Below are 25,848 nucleotides of genomic sequence, written 5' to 3'. Positions count from 1 at the left end.
TCCATATAGGTTTGGCTTCTGTGCTAAATCTGTGCAGGAAGCAACTGTTGTTTTTGTGGATTGCTTTGTGAAACCTTCTGGATGTCTCTTGATCATTGGACCGGACCTTGATGAGAGTGATTCATAGCAAGTTGCTGTGCAGCACTGGGGTTCTTCATCACTGTTGTTCCCAATATGGGAAGGAGGCCAGCTGATACTACCCTGCCTCCGCATGTAGCTGACTCATCATCTGAGCAGAGAGACTCCTCGTCCCACCCCCTCACTCATGTGTATTCAATAATTCTTGGAGTACAGGCAAGACACTGTTGTTGATACCAATACCAAGAAAAGTTCTAGGACATATCATTAAACCATCTGTCTGTGAGTATTTAGAAAAGCACACTGTGATTTCTAATGGCAACACACACTCAACATGGGTTTCTTAAAAACCAGTCATGCCAGATAAATGCTATCTGTTCTTTTTGATAGCACCATAAGCTTGGTAGATAAAGGGAATGCTATGGATATAGTATACAGTATTTTGATTTCAGCAATACTTTTGACAATATCTCTTGTGATATTCTTGTGGTCAAGAATCTAGCTCAAGGGTCTGAACTTTATAAAATAGAATAGAACTTTATAAAATGTGAACTAGAACTCAATGTCAGCCATGTGGCTCCTTGGGGAGCCTGACACATTTGAAGGGGCCAACAAACTGGAAACTGTTCTTCGTACACCATTGTTCTGTGACTTATACAATTCTGATATCACCTATATTTCCTTCATTTTTTGTTTATGGCCTTAGTCAAAGAAATGTTGAGAATGCCTGGGCTAGATGATACTACAATTAGATGGTTTTGGTTGACAGACTTCACCCAAAGAGTGCTCACCAATGGGTCATCATCATACTGGAGGGGAGTGACAAATGAAATTAAGGAGGAATCTGCCCTTGGACTGGTGTTGTTCAATATCTTTATAAATGACTTGGATGAGGGCATGGAGGGGATGTTAATTACATTTGCAGAGGATACCAAACTGGGAGGGATTGCTAATACATCAGAAGACTGAATCAGAATTCATAATGCCTTTAATGGAGTAGAGAGCTTTGCTAATACAAACAGTGAGTTTCAGCACAGAAAAATGTAAAGTGCTGCACTTATGCAGGAATAATCATATACACAAATACTGGATAGGAGACACCAGTATCTGGGTTGGCAATAGTACACATAAAAGGGATCAGAGAATTTTAGTAAATCAAAAGCTAAACATGAGCCAACAGTGTGATGCAGAAGCAGCAAAAAAAGTGAATACTATACTAAGATGTATCATAGTATAGTGTTGAGATCAAAGGAAATAATAGTAACACTATTCTTCTTTGATCAGACCAGACTTAGACTAATGTAGCCAGTTTAAGAAGGATATTAAGGAGCTGGAACATTTCCAAAGGAGAGCAACCAAGAATGGCAAGAGGTTTGGAAAACAAACCCTATGAGAAATGGTGAAGGGAAATTGACATGTTTAGCCTGGAGAAAAAGATAATAGAATAATAGAAGAGTGAAGTTGGAAGGGGCCTAGAAGGCTATCAAGTCCAACCCCTTGCTTCATGCAGGAATACAAGTCAAAGAATATCTGCTAGGTGTCTAAGCAGGGCCGGATTAAGACCCTTAGAGGCGCTAAGCACTTAAAAGATTTTGGTGCCCCATATATAAGTAATTCAAAATATAAACAATAATGAACCGTAAAATAAAATTATATCAAAATTAAACAAAACTTACAGTAAGATGGAAAATAATGTTATTTTTGTATACTTCCACTTTATTTCAAAAGTTTTCTCTTATTTTTTTTAATTGCAAAGTCTTTGATCAGATCCTCAAAACTAATCTTATTTAACACATCTGCTTCTATACTTAATAGAAATAAGGTACCCAGCCCGCCTTGTTGCATAGTTGTTCTGATTTTTAATAAACTTCTATTAGAAAATGAATGCTCAGCTGAGCAATTTGTGACCATTAATATTAAAAATATATGAAAACCAATGTCTATGTTTGGAAAGGCACACTCAATATTGTCTTCTACAATTATTTTATAAAGTTCAGCAGAACTGAATCTAGTTTTTACATTTTTTGTTGCACTGAACTTATGGTGCACATATGAATGAAAAAGCTGAAGCTCAGCTGAGAAATTACCATTGAAGTCCTCTGGGAAAGCATCAATCAGCTTTTGACAGCACTGAGAATATATTTCAATGTTAGTAGATGATGAAGTGACATCATGTGGCACATCACTTAGAAAAGAAAATCTCTCTGCTATTTCTTTATATATATATCTTCTTTGCAGCTCAGTTTCAAGTTTGTCAACAATTGTGTAAAAGGTGGTGATACAGAATTTATCTCTGGCATTCAGATATACTTCTGGTGCATCTCCGTCATTGGGTACCTCCTTTCTGATATGTTTGCGAATTGTAGCTGCCTTGTTATTAACATCCGGTAGCATTTCCTTTGCAGCTGCTTCATATCTTTCAAATTCATCTTGTGAAGTACACAGTTGGTCAGCTAATGATACATACAGATCTGCACATGTTTCCAAGTTCACATCCTCATGTTTTAGAACTTGGCTTACTCTGTGAAAATTCTGCAAAATCTCATTCCAAAAATTCATCATAAAAACAAATTCTAGCTCTTGCATCTTATCTGCAATATGATTTGCTTCTCTTCTAGCATCTCCCTTTTGTGACTGGTCTTCGGCTATATACTCTAATGCTTCTAAAATTTTAAGGAAAGATTTCAAAATTGCTGCTGTTGCCATAGCATGTGCCTCCCATCTGATATCAGAGAGGGATTTTAAGACATGTTCATTTCCAATACAACCTTTAAGAATTTTCCACCAGCTGCTTGATGCTGAAAAAAGGTATAGAGTAACTGCACTGTAGAGAAGAAATTAACTGCCTCTTGACAGCAGTCAACAGCACTTCAGCCTACCAGGTTTAGTGAATGAGCTGGCACATATACGAGGGGGTGCTGATAAATATGGAGCCTTTCCAAGAAAAAATTGAACTAGGAAGCTGTAACTGCCACACTATTCTACATATTCCCCCAGGAAGTCAATGCACTTGCGACATCTGTCCTGCAGCTTCTTAGGTCCCTGCAAATAAAATTCTTCCGACTGCCGGTGTAACCACTCACTTGCAGCATTAGTTGCCTCCAGAACACTCCCAAATCTTTGTCCCTTTAGGCATTTTTTGAGTTTGGGAAACAGATAATAATCAGAAGGAGCCATGTCGGGAGAACAGGGTGGATGGGGTATCACTTGAAAGCCTAAGGACATCAGTTTTGCCATTGTTTCACCTGCAGCGTGTGTTGAAGTGTTGTCATGCAACAGGATGACACCTTTGGAGAGCTGTCCTCAACGTTTTTCCTTGATGTTTTGCCTCAACTTCATCAATAAAGCACAATAGTATTTTGCATTGATTGTTGAACCCTGTTGGAGGAAGTCCACCAGCAGAACTCCCTTCTTATTCCCCCCCCCCAAAAAAAATCTGTTACCATTTGTTTCTGCACCAACCATTGTACTCAGAACTTCTTTGGCCTGGGGGAACCACTGTGCCTCCATTCCTTAGACTGTTCCCTTGTCTCAGGATCATAACCATAGATCCATGTCTCATCACCAGTTACCAGTTTTCCCAGGAAATCTGACTCATTTCTTGCAAAATGTTCCAAAACAGCCACTGATGACTCCACATGTTTCCTCTTTTGTTCAGTTGTCAAAAGTTTGGGGATCCACTTTGCTGCCAGCTTTCTCATTTCCAAGTCGTTGTGGATAATGGCACCAACTCTCTCACGTGATATTCTCAGATATATAGCAATACTTTTGGCTGATATTCGGCGGTCCTCCATGATCATGTCATGGATGGCTTTCACATTTGCAGGCACAGAGACAGAAACAGGCATTCCACTGGATTTCTCACTTTCAACACCAAAATGGCCAGTTTTAAAATTGACAACCCATTGTTTAACTGTTGCATATGAAGGGCCACTGTCACCCATAGTTTGTGACATCTCATCATGAATCTGCTTTGCACCTTTCCCTTGGAGAAACAGGAACTTGATTATGGTCCTATGCTCTTCCACATTGAACTTTTCTGGAGGTGCTGCCATGTTCACTTTGGACCTGAACATGAAAGATAAGTTAAAATCATAGGCAGTTGATATTTGCACCATTGAATACAGACAAATTGGCCAATACGCCATGCAATGTATAGCCTCCTAGCTCAATTTTTTTCTGGGTAAGGCTCAATACTTATCAGCACCCGCTACAGCAAATGTGTTTGTTTCTAAAAATGTTGCTTCATCCCCTTATAACGCCCAGACATGTTAGCAGTGTTGTCATAAGACTGACCCCTACATTTTGAAAAGTTTAGCCTACAAATCAGATGTCACATAAGTACTGCAATACCTGATTTGGCATTTCCTCACCTTCCATATACATATGTTTTAAGTACCTGTACAGTACCTAAGTGCAACACGTAACTGATCGATATGTGATAGATTTGGTATATATCCAAGATGCCTAATGTATATATTATAAAAATTGGAGAAGTGTGGTTTCTCACAAAGACTGTACCCAGTGAGGGTGAAAACAGATGATATATATATCTCCAAGATGCCTAATATATATATTATAAAAATCAGGGGATATATATATGAGGCATCTTGGATTTATTACTGACCCTCAGCTGTATTTTCAGTTGTATATACAATATATATATACAATATATATTGAAGCCAATAGCTTATACAGTGGTGCCTCGCTTAACGGGCGCCCCATTTAACAAAGAAATCGCATAGCAACGAAGATTTTGCGATGTTTTAAATAGGGAAAAATCGCTTTGCGATGATGGGTACACTGTTTCGCTTACCGATCATCACAAAGCAATGATTTTTTAACAGCTGATTGGCGGTTCCAAAATGGCGGCTGGGTAAAAAAAATGGCCACCTGCTGTTTTCTGGGATGGATTTCTCGCTTACCGGGCAGCGAAAATGGCTACCGTATGGAGGAGTTTTGGTTAAAGGTGAGTCTGAAGCCCATAGGAACGCATTGAAGGGGTTTCAATGCATTCCTATGGACTTTTCAAAATCGCATAGTGACGAAATCGCTTTGCAGCGATTTTTCCTGCACCCATTATCGTCACTATGCGGGGCACCACTGTATGTGGTTATTTTTGCATCAAATCATAACCACAGTCCCCAAAGCCTATCAGCTTCCAAATTATACAAGCATTTTTTTAAATTGAAGGAACAGAAAAAAATTTCACAATAGCATTCCATTTGCAGAAAGCAATCAAAACCCTTTTTGTAAATCAGCTCAGTCTGATTTATTAGTCAGTCCCCTCAAGTCAGTGCTGGACAACTAGTGACCTCTGTTGGTGATTTTACCGGGTGAGAGGAGCCTGACAAAGAAAATTAAAAGCTATCCCTAGAGAATGAATCTGGAAAAAAAATAGGAGAAATTAATTCTCTATCATGTTATTTTCTGCCATCAGCTAGAGGAAAAGCCAGTTCCGCTACCCCACTTCTTTCATATAATGGAATTAGATAGTTCATATGCACAGATAAATAGAAATATATATATATTTAAAACCCTGTGCATTATCTATATACAAGCAGAAGGATTTTTTTCCCTAGAGGCTGACAACATATTAGTAAACTCAAGAATATTATGCAGGATAACAAATCTCAAAAAATGTTACAAATGTATGGGATAGGAAACAGAAAGGTAAAATTAAATGGATATATACTAAATGCAGAAAACTCTGTTCCCCTTGGAAGTCAAAATAAAGAAGCATTAGCAGTCAAAGATGGTACAGTACTTAAGAGAAAGCAGTCTTGCCTCTGTTTGCACAGAACTGCACTGTGGTTGCAATATAAAAGTGGAGAATTTATGAGGAATGTAATGGGCAGGCAGATTTTCAGTTCCTCAAGGCACTTCAACGGTTGTGTGAGAGAAAAGCTGGTTCCAAGTTAATGTGCTACAAACTAGCTGTAGACTAGCCTGCCAGCTCTGTCTTTTTTTCTTCCAGCCACCACCGGTGTGCGCACAGGACTGCAGACAAGAATCCCCAAAAAGTGTTCCCATTTGGGTTTGCGCCTTTCTTCTTTAGCCAACGCGGGAGGGGGCGGCGGCAGGAAGACCGGAGCACGAGCACTTTTCTTTGAAACAAAGCCACATGGTGGAAATTTTTCTTTTCTCACTGCCCACCTCAGTGCCTTATGAGTATGTGTGTGAAGCAAGTTTCTAAGAAGTGCACTTAAACCACTATTATGAATGACTCGGCTTCCGCCCCTTTGTTCTCCATACAGTTCTTTCTGAACAGAAACCTGAATTTCAGTAGTCGCTCCCCTTCATCTCTCCTGCCAGAGTTGTTCATTATTCATAGTACGGGGCGTGTCCTAAGCAGAGGCTCTATATAGGCAAGCACTTCGGCCGGATGAGAGACCAGATGGAACAAAGTTAAAGACCACAGAAGGAGGTTACAGGCAACAAAGAGATTTAAACGACAAAAAAAAGAGAGAAGGGAACTTTCATCTTCTTTAACCGATTGTTATTTTGCGTCCCTTATTGTCTTCTTCCTTTCTTCCTCAGCTCTTTGGACTTTCTTCCTAGTCCATATTTAACTTACGGTTTGGGGGTGTGCTTTTTTTGGTGGTGGTGGATTTAAAAAAAATTATATTGCAAAAAAAATTCTAACAATTCTCAGTGAGCAATTTAGCAACTTTGAAAAGAGAGGCAAAACCTAGGTGTTTAAATATACAAGATCTCCACTTTAACGATTATATTCGTATTAAAAGAGAAAATAGGCTAGACCCCCGCGGTTTGCTTCAGGTTTCTGAAGGGGTTTCCTCCTGTCCTGGCTTGCTCCTGTGCATTATTGTGTGGGAAAGAGTGCGTGTAAGTGACGGAAAGAAGAGGGGAGGGAAGCTGTTCTTGAATCTCTTGGAGAAAAGGAAGGGTGTGTTAGACCTCCTTCCCTCCACATTTCTTTTTTTTTTTTAAAGCACCTATTAATGCACCCTCAGCGTGTGCAAGTACCTGTGACTCTTGTCCTCCGGTCTTTTCCTCCCCTCCCGGGCAGGCTGTGAAGGAGTTGCGGTCTCTTCCCCCCTCCCCGCACTTTCGAAGTGTGTGTGTGTGAGAGTGTGTGTGAGAGAGAGAGACTGTGGTGTTCCCTTTCCGTCTTGGGGTGTCCGTGTTTGCCGGTCCTTGCCTTCTGCACGAAGGGTGCCCGCCCCCCTTTGGAAGGAGGCGAGCTGCCACACCGCGCCTTCTGCCCGCTCTAGGCTCTTCTCCCTGCCTGCCGCTCCTTTTTTTCCCTCTCTTCGCCGCCCCCCCCCCCGTCCCCGTTGCTATGGTGTCGCGGTTCTACGTGCTGCTGTGTGCAGTGGCGGCGGCGCTGCTGAGCCGGTTGGCGGCGGCGGCGGCGCTGGGGCCGGTGGTGCGTTGCGAGCCCTGCGATTCCCGGGCGCTGGAGCAGTGCAAGCCGCTCGCGCCCGATTGTCCGGAGCTGGTGCGGGAGCCGGGATGCGGGTGCTGCCTAACGTGCGCCTTACAGGAAGGGCGGCCCTGCGGCGTGTACACCGAGCGTTGCGGCGCCGGGCTGAGTTGCCGGCCCCGAGGCGACGAGAAGAAACCTCTGCAAGCGCTCCTCGAGGGCAAGGGGCTCTGCGCCAACGTCAGCGGCGGCGCGGCGGTGGCGGGAGGAGGTGGCAGCGGCGGAGCCTCTGCCAGCAGCAAGTTCCGCGAGCTCATTCTGCGGGGCGCCCAGCGACCAGGTAAGGAGACGGAAAGGAACCGAAGGGAAGAAGGGCGGGAGCGAAGCCTGGCGCTGGGCGCGTCTCCCTCCACTTTTGTAGTTCCCAAGCACCCGAGGAGCCGGGGGTGTGCATGCGCCTGTAGGGTGTTGGAAAACTGGCTCACGCCAGGCCTTCCCTCAGCCCTCAGCAACCCTAGCCGGTTGGGATTGTGCTCGTCCCAGTGGCCTAGTTCTACTACTATCTCTTTGAAGAAGTAAGGGCGGCAGCAGCAGCAGCAGCAGCAAATGAGAGGGAGGTGTGTGTAGACACTCACGTTGGCTGCATGCATGAGTTAAATGGGAAGAGAAGATAGACTTGCTTGAGGGAAATGCTCTTTGTGAAACCTGAAGTGAGGCGTGCGTGTGGATTTGTGAAGTAGCTTGTGCAATATAGGACCTTATGGCTGTGGTGATGATAGTGGATAAACTGGATCTCTTAGTGCTCCCCTAGGCAAGGACGCCTGCCTAAATTATGTGGAAAAATGTAACAGACGAGGACTGAATGTATTGTGGAGAACCTCTTATACATTTTCTTAATTCCCAATTCATGGAGGCTGCTGGTGCGCATTTGTGCTGCTACAGATGTAAGATTATATGTTCTTGTTTTTTTTCTGCATGTTCAAAATCTACTGTGCAGAAAGGACAGTCTCTCCATATGAAACATCCAGGCACAGGCGGATGTTCTGTGTGCAGATCTGCTGCATGCTTTTGTTTGAAAGTCTCTTCTCGCCAGAACCAGTAAAGTCACTTTACTACAGAAATCCCTGTTTCACAGACTCTTTTGCGCAAGCATTATCTCTCAGTTTGTGTATGTAAGAGACTTCATGTGCCCTGTTGAGCTTTATATCTGGGGAGGGGGGGAATCAGATTTGTGGATATGTCAAATTTCCTTTATGACTTTAATAGCTTTTATGCATACAGAATCAGTAATTTCTAGAATGCAGTTTTACGTTGTCATTCCACACATTTTCAGACTGTTCTATAACATTTTAAATCTTCATAATGTTCAGTATGTCATTTCCTGTATTATTTCAGACCCGGTTCAGAGCATCTTAATTTTACTTAGATGATCCTGCTCTCTCATTTCATTTTTGTTAATTTCTAAAATATTTTGGCAATACTATTATTTTGATGTATATATATTTCCAAAACTTTTAACTTTGATGCAGTTTGGAACTGTATTAATGATTTAAAATATTTCATATTTGTAGAATGAAAAAGACTGAAGAAAAGTCAAATAGTTTAAATAAGAGGTTCTTTTCATAACAGATGCATTAGTGTACGGTTGTACCAAGAAACAGAATTACTCAATTTTATGTTAAAAATTGTTAACAATTTTATATGTAGGGAAGCTGTAAAGCATCTTAGTTATAAATATTTTAAAGGAAAGGACTTAAATATTGCTCATGCCTCAAAACTGCTTTGCATAGAAGCTTTCCCAAATGAAGTAAGAGTTTAAGAAATCTGTATAGGTCTCTTCAGCAGCAGCAGGCTTGAACAGTTTGTTTGGAAACACACAAATTAAATTGGTCATCCCAGCTAGAGCAGACTGACTGAATCAATACATTTTCCATAAGACTGGCTTATTCAGCACTTAATTCAGTGGATCTCCTCTAGTTGGAACAACCAGATGGATTTAGGCATACATCTTAAATGCTGGGTGGAGAAAGGGGAGGGGAATTCTCTACTGATATTTCAGAAACATGAAACTTGGGTAAAGACAATGGGCTGTGTAGTTTACCATGGTCACATATATTAAGAAGTGAGCCCCCGTGGAATTTGAATTAAGAACATGCCTAGAATTGCAGATGTAGTTTGTTTGGAAAGTATAATGTGATGAAAATGATAGTGTAGATTCCCCCCCCCCCAAACTGTAGTTGTGTTACTAGTTATGTTAGAAGGATCTAATCAAAAGAAACCTCTGGTTTTTTTCTGTTTTAAAATTTCCACTGCCCTGTGTGCATCTCCAAGGTGATATGCCTGAGAAATCCAGTGTTTACAGATACAGTGCAATTATTAATTGGTCTTAGCAAACTGAAACTACTTCTTTATACATACATTTTTTACAACTCTGCAGAAAATTGGGATTCAGGATTTGAAAAAAAAATGTTGCATAGTTTAGCCACATTGAGAAAGATAACATTTAATTGTGTACCAGTTGTAAAAAATCAAACAAACTAGATTTATTATTCTCGTTGATAATATGTCAAAATACATATTCCTGCACAGAAATGCAGGAAGATGACCTTGGGTGTTCAGTCCAGAGCATCTGGATGTATATAATTGGGGAGAAAAACAAAAGGAATGTGGCAGCTGGGATCTACTACTGATAACAATGAGAAGATGCAGATGAAACCTTTGAAAGATTACAAGAATTTTAGAAAGACTGCAATGTGGTCAGGAAATCATAACAGGAAAAGGAGTCCAAGATGGGTGGGAGTTTCTTAAAAAGGGAATCCTAAAGGCACAAATTCAAACAATTCCACCAAGGAAAAGAAAAGGTGGAAGAGAGCAAAAATGATCAATATGACTTCACAAAAAACTCAGAGAGCATCTGAAAATTAAAAATAGGACACATCTAGGAAGTGTAAGGAAGACCAGGCCATGAAGAAAGAATACAGACAAGTAGCAAAGAATTGCAGGGATAGTGTTAGGAAGTAAAAAGATTAGAATGAATTGAGGTTACCAAGAGGCACTAAAAGCAACAAAAAACTGATTCTTCAGGTACATGTGCAGCAAAAGACAAAAAAGAAATAGTGCCACAGTGGGGATAAAAAAATCATTACAGATGACAAAGAAAAAGCAGAAGTGAGTGTTCAATTGCTACTTCAGTTCAGCCTTTTTCCCAAAGGCAGTCCATAACCCTCCAGGCAAATGTAAAGTACAAGTGGATGGGACAAGATTAGTGCTTGAGAGTGATAAACAGAATGCTTTATTAGTTTGAACAAGTTCAAATCTCCAGGGCCAGATGAACTGGCTGATGAACTGTTAAAACAACTGTCTGCTATTTTCTTGAAATCATGGAGGATTGGTGAAATGTCAGATGATTGGAGGTGTGCAAATGTCCCTGGGATTCCCAGTGTGATGTGGTAGAGCAGGGGTCTCAAACTCAATTTACCTGGGGGCCGCTGGAGGCAGAGTCTGGGTGAGGCTGGGCCACATCAGATTTTCTGCCAAGCAGAGCAAGAGCCCGAGGAAGCCGCCCAGGAGTTCTCTTAGTCTGGCTGGGGCTCCAAGGAGGAGGGCGCGAACCCTCGTCGCTGACCACGACCCCCTCCTACTCCTTCTTCACTACCAGCAGCAACAGCAGCAGGATGAAGATGCAGAGAAGGGAGGGAGCGCCGGCAACTGCCTAGTGGGGGGCAGGAGGAGGGCACGACATAAAATTTGAAAAAAAACCCTCACAGAATCGCCTTGCCAAAGGAGAAAAGCCCCCATCAGTACCCATGAAATGGAATAGAATGGAGCGGGGGGGCAGGTGCACGTGTGCATGCACGCTCACAAACACACAAACACACACGGAGGTCTGGCAACCTTCCTCTGGGGTCTCCCCTTCAAAAAAGGCGTACTCAGCAGCAGCAGCTACCCCCACCACGACAGAGGAGCAAACTTTGCGAGGCGAGCCCAGGCAGCCTCCAGAGTCGAGGTGGCTGAAGCAGGATGAAGAGGAAGAGGAGGAGGAGGAGGAGGAGGAGGAAGCACCACCGAGTGCTGAGGCGGTCGCTGGCTGGGCTGGTGTGGGGGTGCCAAGAGAGAAAGAGAGCCAGAGAGCCACTTTCCTGGAATAGGCGACAGCGGCAGCTGCTGTTGGCGTTGTCGTTGGAGGCGCTCTTCAAGGACAGGCCAGGAGTGAGCTCCGCTCTCAGGCATCGCTCGGCGGCAGCTCAGGCACTCGGGGAAAAGGGCCAACAGTGTGCCTCGCTCAGCGGCTCTCCCCCAAGACAGCGCCTCTTGCATCCTCCATCCGGAACTGCAGCCTGCTGGGAGAGAGCCAGCGAGCAGGGCAAGGCTTTTTTTGACTCTTGACAGCAAAGGGCGCATGGGTGCTTTGGGGGGGCAGGCAAGACGGGGGCACTATCATCCAGCAGGCTGCAAATGGCCCCCATAACGCATGTTTGAGACCCCTGTGGTAGAGTGATGAACTAGGACTCTGAAGAACAGAGTTCAAATTTCCATCACTATAGAAACTCACTGAGGGAGTGGAACTGGTAGAACGACTTAAGTATTTTCCTTACCTTGAAATGGACTCAAGTTACAGGAAGCCAGAGTTAGGCTATCAGAAAGAAGTTAACTGTTAGGGCAGTACAACAGTGGAACCAGTTATCCTGGGAGGTGGTGAGTGCTCCAGCATTGGAGGCATTCAAGAGAAAATTGGACAACTATCTGTTAGATCTGCTTTGACTTGGATTCTGCATTGAACAGGGGGTGGGATATAGGCCTGTTCCAACTCAATTATTCTGTGATTTTCTGAAAGCCTTATTAGGGTTGCTGTAAGTTAGTTCTGACTTGACAGCACAGAACACATAAACATAACATTGTCCCTATCTTTAAAAAAGGCAAAAAGTAGGAACCTGATGTTACTCTGAGGGAATTTCCTGTAGCAGATTATAAAGGGGTCACTCTGCAAGCACCTTGAAAGCTATGCAATAATAGCTGGAAGCCAACACAGATTTGTCAGGGAAAAAAATCCTCATTTTTGATTGGTTATCCTCCCTGGTAAATGATGGGAATGCAGTAGGTGTAATACACCTTAACTTCAGCAAAGCTTTTGACAAAGGGCATCATGATATTCTAGTTATCAAGATAACTAGATGTGGGCTGGGTAGAACAACTGCCAGTTGGATGCACAGTTGGTTGCAGAGTCATACTCAGAAAGTACTTATCAGTGGTTCCTTCTCAGACTGGGAGGAAGTACAAGTGGGATACCACAAAGGTCAGTACTGAGCCTCATTGTTTTCAACATTTTTATTAAGACTTGTTTGAGGGAATGCTTATTAGAGATGGGGGTATTCGTATTTGAATATGAATATCCCCGCACAGGTGGCGTTAATGAGGGTCCAGCCCCATGGGGCCAGACAGTCCACTCACCGATCTGCCATGGCCGTGGATGGCGCAGTTCTATCAATGGCTCTGCAGCGTACGATCTGCTTGCCACTCCTGTCAGGAGAGGGGAGGACAAGACTCGCTGGAAGGTCAAAGAGTGGTGAGTGGATAGCGCACTGTGGAGCCTTTGGTAGAATCGTGCAGTCCACATCTCTGGCAGATCGATGAGTGGACTGTCCGGCCCCATGGGGCTGGACCCTCATTAACGCCACCTGTGCGGGGATATTCATATTCGAATGCAAATACCCCCATTTCTCATGCTTATCAAATTTGTCAATGACACAAAATCCAGTGAAATAGCTAAAACTCTGGAAAATAAACAAAATTCAGAAAGGCTTGAGCACTGTGCTGAAAGCAGTAGAATGAAATTTAACAGGGATAAGAGCAAAGTTCTACATATGGGAAAGAGAAAGCAAATGTACAGTTGCAAGATGGAGTATACGTGGTTTAGTAATACTTTATGCAAGAAGGATCTTGGAATTATTGTGAACCACAAGCTGAATATCAGCCAACAGTGTGATGCAGCTGCAAAAAAGGCAAATGCTGTTTTGGACTGCATTAACAGAAGTATAGACTCCAAATCTTCTGAAGTACTAGATTGTTTGGCACTGGTTAGGCCTCATCATGAGTACTGTATCCAGTTCTAGACACTTCACTTGAAGAAGGATGCCAACAATCTGGATAAAGTTAAGACCAGAGGAAGGCAGCAAGTATGATCAGGAGACTAGAAACCAAGCCCTGTGAGGAAAGACTGAAAGAACTGGGCATGTTTAGACTTGAGAAATGATGACTGAGGGTGTTACAGTGGCACTGTTTAAATAGTTGAAATATTGTCATACAGAGGAGGGGTGGGATCTGTTCTCAATCATCCCAAAGTGTAGGGCATGTAATAGTTGGCTCAAGGTACAGGAAGCCAGATTTCAATTGAATATCAGAAAAACATCCTGTTAGAGCAGTATGACAGTGGAACTAGTTACCTCAGGAAGTAGTGAGCACTTCAGTGCTGGAGGCATTAAAGAGAAAATTCAACAGCCATCTTATTTGGATTCGTGCATTGAGCAGGGGGGTTCAACTCGATGGCTTTATAGGTCACTTCCAACTCAATTGTTCTATGATTATTAGCTGTTTTTGTGCATTCTACATTGATTGTAGCTGGTGTTATATAGATTGCAGCTTTTCTCAGCTGAGAAGCTAGTTGTGCAGCTTCTCTTGAGTTAATTTCCAGAGTCATTCTGTATCTAGTGTGTTAATTGTTGCAACATAACAATGGCCAGTGGCCTAAAGAGATAAATGGGACTTACATCAATGTTGATTTAACCAGTTCAGTTAATTCAGTGGGCCTAGTCTAGTTGGTACTGAGAGCAGAGTTCAGTACTCAGTACTACAAATCTGTGATGCATCGTTGTGACAATTAAAAGATAACTGGATTATTTTCTTTCATCTTTGATTATATAGTGTGTAGAGACTTGCCTAGGCTACATGTAAGTAGGACCTCTTCACTGTAGCCTCAGATAAAGAACTCTTAGTAGCCAAAGGTGGAGTGAGGAGGGGGAGCCCAAGAAGCCCTGCTTGTGGACAGCTGCTTTTTTCTTCTTAGTGAGAATTATTGGAGTTGACATTCAAGGTTTACTCAAAAGATGCATCATTGTTTAGTAGGTTCCCCTTGAAATTCTTGAAACAATTTTTAAAAAATTGCAAATCAAACAGATTTGTCTGGCTTGCATAGGTTTGCTGTTGCATGGGATTGCTTTCCAAATTGTGTCATATGAAGCTTGGGATTTAACAAAATCTTTCATCAGTTTGATCACTCTGAAATCCAAAATTTCCTCAATAACAGGTTGACTACCACTGGCCATCTTCCCATGTAATGCTCAGATCCTATTGACATGAGGCCCCAAAGCTCCTGCTGATATCCTCCATAAAGAACACATATGTGCAGTCTAGAACATGGCTCAGAATCCTATGCAACATACTGAACAAGACTGAAATTCCTTGACAAATAAAAGCAGAAAGTCATATTGTGTCTGAGGGCTGAAGAAAGAGGAAGCATCTACATCTAGGAAGTCGTTACTGTGCATTTGATGTGAATTAGAAAAAAAATGACATGGAAATGCTTGCCTAAAAAGCTTTCTAGTTTAGAAAAGCTTATGTGAAAATCATTGATCTAAGCCTGAAAACCTTAACCTGAGATACTGAAAAGGAAGGGCAGGTTGCAACTGTAACAAATGAAAAACCAACAAACATACCAATCTGTGGTATCTGTTTAGGGGTTAGAAAACATTCATTTACTTGTCTGTTGAATATCAGTCATCAATAGCTCTCTCTCTCTCTCTCTCTCTCTCTCTGTGTGTGTGTGTGTGTGTGTAGATTTTCAGCAAAGGGATATGATAAATTTCATACGTGTCTGTTCTGTCTCTTTGGTCTTTAAAATAAGTTTTAAGTAATTTACATAGCCATACAGTTTCATTCTTTTATTTGTTCAGAGGTTGTTGTTTTTTTGCCTTTCAAATACGACCACTCTAGGCGGCTAAACCTACATTAGGAAAATTAAGTGGTTTTAGCAAGTGGAGGGGGAAAGCAGGGATCAAAGAACTTTGATTTCTGCTTTCCGTCTCCACTTTCTTGCGAAGAAAGTCCCTGCTTCCCCCCTTCACTTTCTTGAGAAGAAAGTGGAGGGGGAAAGCACTTTCTTTGTAAGAAAGTGGAGGTGGGAAGCAGGAATCAAAGCACTTTGATCCCTGCCTTCCCCCTCCGCTTTCTTGTGAAGAAAGTGGAGGGGGAAAGCAGGGATCAAAGTGCTTTGATCCCTTCCCCTCCTCCTTACTTCCATGTATAAAACAATTCTCAATTTTTAATCTAAAAATTTTAGAGAAAAGTATCATCTTATACACAGAAAAATACAGAACGTAGTATAACTGGATTCCACTGAGTTGTTACTGTCTAACAGTGAGACATTAGTAAATATGTATACGAAAGAGGGTCTCAGGTTTTGTAATGTAATAAAGTTCTGTAAATGGCAGCTGGAGCTCTGCTCTCCTCCTGTCCGGATGGTTGCTCAGCAGCCATGCAGGGAGACTTATCCTCCCGCCCCCTGCCTGGAGTGGCCTGTTGAGCAGGAAGAGAGTGGAGCTCTGGGCACCATTGGCAGGACGAATGGGATTGGTGCTACAGCAAGACATGTGAGAAGATGGTCTGGTCTCAGGGGCCAGACCCTCATGAGGTCCAAATGTGTCAGGGATATACGTATTTGTATATGACTATGAATATCCTAATCTCTACTTGTGAACATACTTTCTTTGACAGGAATGAAAAGCTCGAGCATTCATTTTCAGTTTTGATTTTTTAAAAATCTATGAATTCAGATTCTTAAAAAGATAAATTTGGTGAACAGATTTAAGGCCAATATATTCCCAGTCTTTCATTTAAAAGGTTCCCTATATTTCTGCATTTGCAGTTTTATTGCTGCAGATAGCCTTTGGCTGAAATGAAATTATTCAGTGAATTTGGGGATCATGAAGTTGGAAATCATATCACAGAAGAATTGCAGCCAGCTCCAGTTGTACCAGAAAGGAATACAGTTTATCCTTTGCCTCTTAAGTGCATGGAAAGAACCATTGTGTCTGTCTTACCGGGTTGATCTTATATTTAGAAAATTTTTCACAGGGATTTTTTAAATTTAAAAAAAAAAATCATAAAAGCATAATGTTTGGGATGAAAGTTGAGGTCTTGCACAAATGTGAAATGGATTCAATTTCTTATTCTCCCAAATAGCATTACATATAAAATAATGTACCTTATGTCTAAAAGCGTATAGGTAATGTGTGGAATGTCATTGTTAGTCTGACCTAGATTAGGCTTATTGAGTGAATGGGGCTTGTTAAGTTCATATTTATGTAAATATTATTGATCTAGTGGATGTAGTTTAATTGGGACCTACAATTGGACATGGTTCAATATTTGTATCAGTGATTTGCCATGTCTCTGTTAATAGTACAGAGTGTAAAGGAGCACATAGTTGTGAAGGTGACAAGTATAGACTATGCATTTTATATAATAGGTGATTCCTAAGTTATTTAAAAGACAGGGACAAATTACTTGAATTTTTTTTTATTTGGAAAGTTACCACCAGATATTTTATTTGATGGTGGGAACGATCAAGTCAAAAGATCAAATCTGCCCTCTTTTGGTGGGTGATAGAAATATTTCTTTAAATACAGCAAAGGCAATTTGCTAGATTTTAGTGGTTTAAAAAATATGACTGTGAAAACAAGTCAATTTAGAACTTATAGGATAGTTTTCGAACATCTAAATATAAGTGAAAGATACACAAGCCCCACAGCCCAGTAATAACACTGGAATGATAGGTTGAAAAGTCACTGGATCCCTTCAGTCAGAACACTGAACTCTTTCTTTTAAGGAAATAAATTGTGGTGTCTATATGATACTGAGGCCGCTGCCTTCAAACCACTTACTCCAAATAGTGCCATTGACTTTAGTGGGATACTCTAGAATAGGTGCCCAAATTTTAACCATTGTGGCTTGAGTAGCTGAAAATCTCTCTCTCTCTCTCTCTCTCTCTCTCTCTCTCTCTCTCTCTCTCTCACACACACACACACACACACACACACACACACACACACACACACACACACACACAGAGAGAGAGAGAGAGAGAGAGAGAGAGAGAGAGAGAGAGAGAGAGAGAGACTAAATTGATCTTATTTTAATTTGTTATTTTATTACTTTATTTTGAGTAATGGTATAATATCAATACTATTTTAATAATTGCAGTATTCAGAAACATAGAGCCGCCTTGGGTCCTTTTGGGGGAGAAAAGCAAGATAGAAATATATTAAATAAATAAACATCTTTGTAAGTAAGCTGTCATCAATTGTTAAAGAATAGTTTGCTAATTTATTTTAATTTGTTTTTTTTACATTTTTAAAGGGAATTCCAGTGATTCAGATGAAGGGCAGAACTTCAGTAGCACTGAGAATCAGTCTGGCCCCAGTACGCACCAGCTGTTGTCACATGCTCACCACATCAAAATAGATATCATCAGGAAAGAGCATGCCAAAAATACCCAGCGCTACAAATACGATTCGCAAAACACAGACACGCTGAATTTCTCTTCTGAGTCCAAACAGGAGACTGAATTTGTGAGTATTTTTCAATGTAACAACAACAACAAGCAACATACATATGCTCTCTCAATGTCATATTGAATTGACAATTATGCTAAATACTATTAATAGAGATGCTCATAGCTGGACTGCTGTTTAATCTATTTAATAAGTTATCAGCTCACTGATGTCTTTGTGTGTGTTTTATCAGACATAAATAATAACTAGATGTATTTTGGTTTCAAACAAAATGTTGAGGCAACTGCAGAGTTCCATTTCAGAAAAACTTGGGAGGAATTTTGAAAGAAGCAAAATGGGTTTTTATTATTCAATTCTCAAGGGTGTGTTGCAGTAGGCACAGTAAACATTTGTGCATGTTGTTCATTAAGCTGCACCACGGATGTTCCTTTGTGTTCAACCATATTTTCTCTGTGCTTTGACAGAAATCTTTTTGCTGAAAGAAATTTTAGGTGCCTCTAAAAATGTTCCAAATTGCTGCTTAGAACTATTGTGCATGGTTCAATCAAGGAAGCCAGAGTGCCAGGTTAGACCAGTTATTTGGTAGGAACACATTTAATTCAGTTATAATTCAGAAGAAAAGTTTGGCTAATACCTAAAAATGCCTTGCTTTCAGTTGGTGTCTGCTAGGCTGTATCACAACCAGCGAATTACAGTAAGTGTTGTGAATGTAGGACTCAGTATCAAGTTTTGACTAGCTATTAGAAGTTTTCAACTGAACATAATGCAGTGTCTAGCTTTGCTTGTGATTTCTCTGCCATGCTTAAAATGCCTCTGGGCAGAATAACACATGGAGATAACGTAGCCACTGTTTCTTGTTCCTTATGTGCAATGCACGAACAGTCTGTAGGCCAGCTGGGTTATAGGAAATGTAAGCAGAAAACAGTCTAGTTTGTTTGTTTGTTTGTTTGTTTGTTTGTTTAATTAATTCATTAATACCCCACCCATCTAGACCAAAGTCTACTCTGGGCGGCTAACAATAATAACTGGAAGTTAAAACAATATAGTAAAATAAAAACATTAATAATATAGTTCAAGATATGAAAAATAATCAGGTGATGACAGGAGGGAAAGCCTGCCTAAAGAGCCAGGTTTTAAGTTTGCTTTTAAAAACAACCAGAAAGGGGGCCAGACAGATCTCTGGGGGCAGACTGTTCCAGAGGCGAGGGGCCATTGCTGAGAAGGCCTGGTTTCTTGTTCTTTCTTTCCGGGCCTCCCTCGGCGTTAGGGCCCTCAGCCACCCTTCTTGGCTAGAATGAGTGATTCAGGTAGATCTAAGTGGGAGGTGGTGTTCCGCTAAATATCAAGGTCCTAAACCATTTAGGGCTTTATATGTCATCATTAACACTTTGAAATCAATGTGGAAATGAACGGGCAGCCAATGCGAGGCAGCCGGGGGGGGGGGAAATATGTTGATATTTTCATACCCTTTGAGAAGTCTGGCCGCCACATTCTGTACCATTTGAAGCTTCCACATCAGTCTCAAAGGTAGTCCCACGTAGCGGACATTGCAGTAGTCTAATGCAGCGGTCCCCAACCTTTTTGGAACTGTGGACTGGCTGGAGGATGGGCTCAGTGTGAGGGGGGCGGGGGCACCCCCACGCTCACGGGGAGGCGTGTCACACTTGTGGGGGTGTGTCATGCTTGTGGGGTAGAGTGTGGCACTCATGGGGGCCACACACCCCTGTGAGCACGACATGTCCACCGTGTGTGTGTGCGTGGGTGTGGAGATCCGTCTCCACAGCCCAGTCCTGGGAAGTCCACGGTCTGGCACTGGGCCGCCGACTGGGGGTTGGGGACCCCTGATCTAATGTACTGTTACGTGTACTGTTCTTGGCAAGCAAGCTGCTTATCTCTCATGCCTCTGTTAATAGACACACAAAATGTTGTTGAGTATTTGTTGGCTTTCCATCACACTCATGGTTGATCCAGACACAGCTATAGATTGTTGCAGAGGAAGAATTGCAAGGAGATACCAAACCAGAAATCTGGAGAAGCACAAAATGCGCAGACACTAATAATATGAAAAGCGTCGTGTGCTTGGTCTGTCACAAAACCTAGAGACATTCCAGAGAATATGCAAAGGTAGAATAGATGTGCTAGTAAATGGATCTATCTCTTTACTCCAGGGAGAAGGAGGATAAGCAAACAACTATTGTATGCCAAGAATGTGATCCTTTAAAATTGTATCCAAGCAGTAATGGGAGATATTTTCTGTTTGTCAGAGATTTATTTTTAAAAGCAACTGCCAAATATTTATGCAGCAGCCGCACATAAAGTCACATCTTAATTACAGTACACTCTTGTGATTTACTAAACCCAGTAAGATTTAGATGGGGTGTTCATTCCTAGTTATCAGAACCAAATTTCAACATCAGATGCCTCTATCCTTGATCTGGACTCTCATGGTTCGAGATGGGGCTTATCTGCACAGGTGGACATAACGAGGGTCCAGCCCCATGGGGCTGGACGGCCCACTCATCGATCTGCCACAGGTGCGGGTGTTGTGGAGCCTTCCAATGGCTCTGGATATCGCATTCAGCGAGCCACTCTTCAACCTAGCATAGAGGCTTGTCGTCCCGCCTCCTGCCAGGAGTGGCGAGCCGAACACTATCTCCAGAGCCATTGGAAGGCTCTGCAACGTCCGTGTCCATGGCAGATCAGTGAGTGGACCATCCGACCCCATAGGGCTGGGCCCTCATTATGTCCACCTGTGCAGGGGTATTCGTATACAAATATGAATACCCCATATCTACTCGTGGTTTCTGAATTTGCAAAATATTAGTCACATGGTTTCAGCCTTTTTTCTAAAAACAAGCTTAATGCCTAAAACATTATTTGTTCAAATCCACCAACATTGTTGCTTCATCCTTTGGAAACAGTTGTGCATTTTCGGCAATTAAAGTCTTCAGACATGGCTTTTAGTTCTAATAACTTTTTGTGTTATTGACTGTAGGTTTTTTTTTAACCTAGGGTAGAAATAAAAGGATTTTCATGGTTTCTTAGCTCTGAGCGTAAATCCAATTCAAATCTTTAAATGATACCTAAATTAATTAATTAAATGGTAATTGCAGAGCTTTTTAAAATCAGATCTAAAGTGCTTTAAAGATATTTCTTTTGGACATTTATACTCAGAAACCTAGTACAGTGGACCCTCTACTTACGGAATTAATCTGTATTGGAATGGTGGCTGCAGGTCGAAAAGTCTGTAGGTTGAGTCTCCATTGACCTACAGTGCATTGAAGACCAATTAATCCGTAACCAGCCATTTTTGTTCCATTTTTGTTCCATTTTGGGTTTTTTTCTGGTCTGCAAGTCGAACCTAAATTTTGCAGCCAGAGAAGTCTGTAACTCAAAAAGTCTGTAAATCAAGCCATCTGTAAGTTGAGGGTCCACTGTATCTTTAAAAAGCATTTGGCCTTCATTTAATGTGTCTGAATGACTTTGTTTGCTTAAGGAACTGCCAGTAAGTGCAGCAACTTAAACAGCATATTCCAAATTGGGAGTAATTACCTCTTGGAAGAAAACATGTAGGACTTGTACATTTTCTGATTATAATCTCAGTCTGTACATTTAGATAAAAATCTTAGATCTGTTTTGAATGAACTCTATTTTATGTGAAATCTATTGATCTTACAATTATTTGCTTGATTAAGAGGATAAAAATGAGTTTTCACATTGCTCTGACATTTATTATAGTTCGCATTACAAATGGATGATTGCTGAATACCCATGCAATAGCTAATTCCTCTTCCTCAGCACTTAAGGTTTGATCCTGGCACCAGATATTGACAATATCTACAAGAAAATAAGCTGGAAACACAGCTTGTCCCATTAGTATTTTAAAACGCTTGTAATTTAATTTTGTAAGTATATAGTTCTGTTTTTAGGTGGTCACTCAGTTTCTTCCAAATTTCAGCAGCATCAGCAAAAAACCAACTATTTTTCTATGTTTTGTGAGAGCTTCAGAAATGGGTTTCAGGATGCTTAGCACACAGTCAGTATTTCTCTTACACCCAATGTTGACGATTTTGGACATCACAGTGGCCAATTTTTTTTCTCACTTTTGTTCATGAACTGTCATCAGAATAAGCTAGTTCTTGATGTACTACTCAAAACAATTCACTACAGAGTTCCATTTAACATCCTGTGGAGCATTAGCTTGGTTTCGCCTGTTTTGCAGCAGCTGCTGCAAAATGATTGTTACAAAAGTATTTAGTAATTTTAAAACTGGTCTTTTTTTCTAGAACACTGAAATCTTTAGTTAGGAGGTGCAGCAAAGGAACACTGTAACTATATTTTATTAACTTTGTATTCTATTTCTGTTCCTCTACATTTCTTCTCATCTTGGATACATTGCAGCATTGTGACCAAACTACATACTAAACATGTACATTTTTGTTCCCTTGTTATGGCTTTTGTTGCCACTTCTTGAAGCATTCTGCCATGTATGCATTTACTGATGTATCAGTTGTTTCTGCAAGGAAAAAAAATCTCTTCTTCTGTTTTACACAAGCTCATACAACAGGACATTATTTCACCCATCAAAATTTAGGTTAACACTTTATCCTCAAGCTCCATTTTGCTGCCATACATTTTATCAAGCGGTTTCCCTGCAACATCTCGTCTGCTGGGTGGATTGTATCCAGGTCTTAGTGACTGAGCTGTATTTAATGCAGTGTGAGTTTTCAATCAGATGGAAACAAGAGTGTGTTGCAGGAACAAACTGGGAATATTTTCATCAATTAACTCTTTTTTCTAATCTGATGGCTTTTTATCACAAATTTATCTATGGTGGTTCCTGGATGTTTGGCTTTTTTCTTTCTTTTAGGTGATATACTGTGGATGTGTGATGCATATGATGTGACTGAAACACTGTCTTGGACAGATAATTCTGAAACTATCCTGGATAGATAATTCTGAATAGGGGATGGCACTCTCAAAGGTGGACAGTTTTGAGACTCTTTTATGTTGATGATGGATTCCTCTAAACCAGTGGTCCCCAACCTTGGGCCTCCAGATGTTCTTGGACTACAGCTCCCACAAGCCCTCACCACCACCTCTGCTGGCCAAGATTTCTGGGAGTTGAAGTCCAAGAACATCTGGAGGCCCAAGGTTGGGGACCACTGCTCTAAACAAGTCAATGCTTGCTATAATAATAAGAATAACAATAATTAGTACGGTCAATAACCAGGAAGATAAGAATGCATTATTTATATAAAATCATAATATCCGAGACATTGGACCTATGGGTCATATCCAATCAAGCTGGGGTCCTGTTCAAATTAATTCCATTGTTCAATGGACTGAAACAGGGCTGTGTTTTAGCTCCTACATTGTTCAATTTTTGCATCAATTTTATAGTTGAAACTCTTAACAGATCCTGATTTTCACCCTCTTAGATTGTCTACCTGCTCTCTCTCAGTTCTTTTATATGCTGACTATGTAGTATTGTTGTCTTTAACTTGTGTTGGCTTAGGATTACTTTTAAGGGTGCTCCTTATTGTGACAAAGATCAGCTAACTAAGGTGTTGGTTTTTAGCAGAAGGAGAATTAAGCCATCAACGGGAGTCCCATAGAGCTGGTGTCAAGTTATAAACATTTAGGTACAGTCTTTCATTCCTCTGCATCCTGGCCTTCCCACATAAAACACACAGCAGTAAATGCACATAAAAGTGCTACTGTATTAATTATATATATATATATATATATATATATATATTGACAATAAAGGGGGGTAGCATGTTCTTTCAGTGATCCAGTGTTTAAGTTTAACGTAATCAGGCAAAAGCTCTATGGTTCCCAATTATTTGCATATCCCAATCTGTGCCCCCTTGAGCTTGTCCAGTCCAAATGTCTGAGAGCGCTATGGCAGTGCCTCCTTCTGTCCCTATCACAGCTCTAGGCCTAAGGCAGGTTTAGTCTCCATCAGAGCTCATCCCAAGTTCTACATGTTCAATCACTGGCTAAAGTTTATCTTCTTCCCACAAGGTTTGGCACCATTGACTCTTTCTGACACCTTCCAATCAGAATGGAAGTGTTACTTGACAAAGGAAGCTCTGCAAATTGGTCCTTCTGCAAACGCCCTTATAGCGATGGGTTATGTCAATGCCAAATCAGTTGTCAAGCAAAGTATCTGGGACATCGAACTTCAAGAACAAATCCAGTGTTGTAAAAAACAACAACACCTTTATACTTCCCACCTATATGACCAGTCAATGCTTGCTGTTATTTTATTATTACTAATACCATTTCTTCTTATTTAGTATTAAGCATTGTATTCACCGCCACTCATTACTGCCTAAAAATATTTACTTGTTTCCACTCTTTGTTTTTTCATAAAAACTGTATCAAATTGACAGTAACATGCAGTAATAATGATAAATATAATTTTGCACAAATATGAGAGATTCTAAGACAGTCTTAGGAAACAGGATGAAATCAAAACATTTACCAGTGTGAGTGGCCCCTATCCACCTGCTGGCAAGAGTGGGCTTTCCACCTCCCCAATAGCTAGGGCAAGACTCCTGACCTAAGTTCACCTGTGGACTAGGGGCATTGGTGACATAGATGCTGATGATGTCTTGTGTAAGCATGGAGGGCTAAGGATTTAAGGAGGAGTGCAAGGGTGAGGAGGAATGTTGGGCAGACATTGTTGACTGGGACATGCTCAAGCCCAAGAGGTATTGGCATTGCTGGTGTGCTCAAGAGCCAACTGGGAGACAATCCATCGCTGGGACCCTGATACTGGATGTTGGAAAGAGTTCTTCATGCCACTGGAGAAAGCAGTCTGGGTGAGCTGAGATGAGGCGAGACAGGAGACAAAGTGACTGGCAAACCAGTGTTGGGTGCAACAGAGGCAAAAGAAGCAGTAGGGGCAAATGGCCCCGCAGCAATGACCCTGAGGGTAGCATATCCAACATCACCCAGCTGGTCCTCCTCCTATCATACTTTCCTCCATTTTCCACTACTCCATGGCCCAACCATGCCCACGTAGACTTTGGCCATGCCTCCAAAGAAGAGTATCACATGTATGGGGGAGGGGCTTCTGCTAGCAGTGACTATAGGGGAGTAGCTGGGGAAGGTGCAGAGTTTATGCTACTCCAGAGACACTGAATGACCGTGTCTCTCGCTCTTGTGGCACTGTGTTCTTGGTCCACCTGCAAAGAGTCATTGAGTCTGTAGAGGAGGCAGGGACTTTGCTCCTCCCAGTAAGAGACTATGGTGGATTTGTTCTGTTGGGCACAGAGATTGCGGTAGCAGCAGCAGAGGCTGGCCTGGCTGGTCTGCAGCACCCTGCCGGGGCTTGGGTGAAGGAAGTGATATGATTCCAGCCTTTGTGATACACCCTTGCTGTTTTTGTGGGTGGATAAGACTACCAGAACAAAGGACCACCATTTTGTATTATTCTTTAATGATGTATGGCAAAAATCTTCTCCTAGTAGCTGAAATATGGTTCATACAGATACAGTACATGCATAAGTCATTAGCTGCAATGATTTTTGTCATGGAGGCCATTGGGGGCCATGGGACAAGGATGAGTCTTTAATTTTCAATAAACTGCTTTACTGCTAAAATCACCCCAGAAATTAAAGCCCCCCCATCCACCCTGCAGCCTCTAATAGCTTCTCTGAAACAAAAAAGGATCCATTGGGACCTTCAGGAATAGGAAGAATTGGAATTGTACTACCGTATTTTTCGCTCCGTAAGATGCACCTCACCATAAAACGCAGCTAATTTTTAGAGGAGGAAAACAGGGAAAAAATATTCTGAACTAAA

At 41.5% G+C, this 25,848-nt stretch overlaps 1 protein-coding gene across 1 annotated transcript in view; it reads left to right on the top strand.

Annotated features, from left to right (window-relative positions):
• Positions 1 to 1,696: 1,696 nt before the first annotated feature.
• The window catches only part of IGFBP3 (insulin like growth factor binding protein 3), a 35,679-nt gene continuing 11,527 nt past the window's right edge, over positions 1,697 to 25,848 (top strand). The window contains exons 1-2 of the mRNA XM_020811238.3: positions 1,697 to 7,805; positions 17,876 to 18,087. Coding sequence (XP_020666897.3) covers positions 7,382 to 7,805; positions 17,876 to 18,087 — 636 coding nt within the window. The 5' untranslated portion in view covers positions 1,697 to 7,381. The remainder of the gene's footprint in view (positions 7,806 to 17,875; positions 18,088 to 25,848) is intronic.

This window comes from Pogona vitticeps, chromosome 6 (assembly GCF_051106095.1).
Source record: "Pogona vitticeps strain Pit_001003342236 chromosome 6, PviZW2.1, whole genome shotgun sequence".
Classification (NCBI taxonomy): Eukaryota; Metazoa; Chordata; class Lepidosauria; order Squamata; family Agamidae; genus Pogona; species Pogona vitticeps.
Note: the sequence above shows the minus strand (reverse complement) of the source record. Positions and strands in the feature narration are given on the sequence as shown.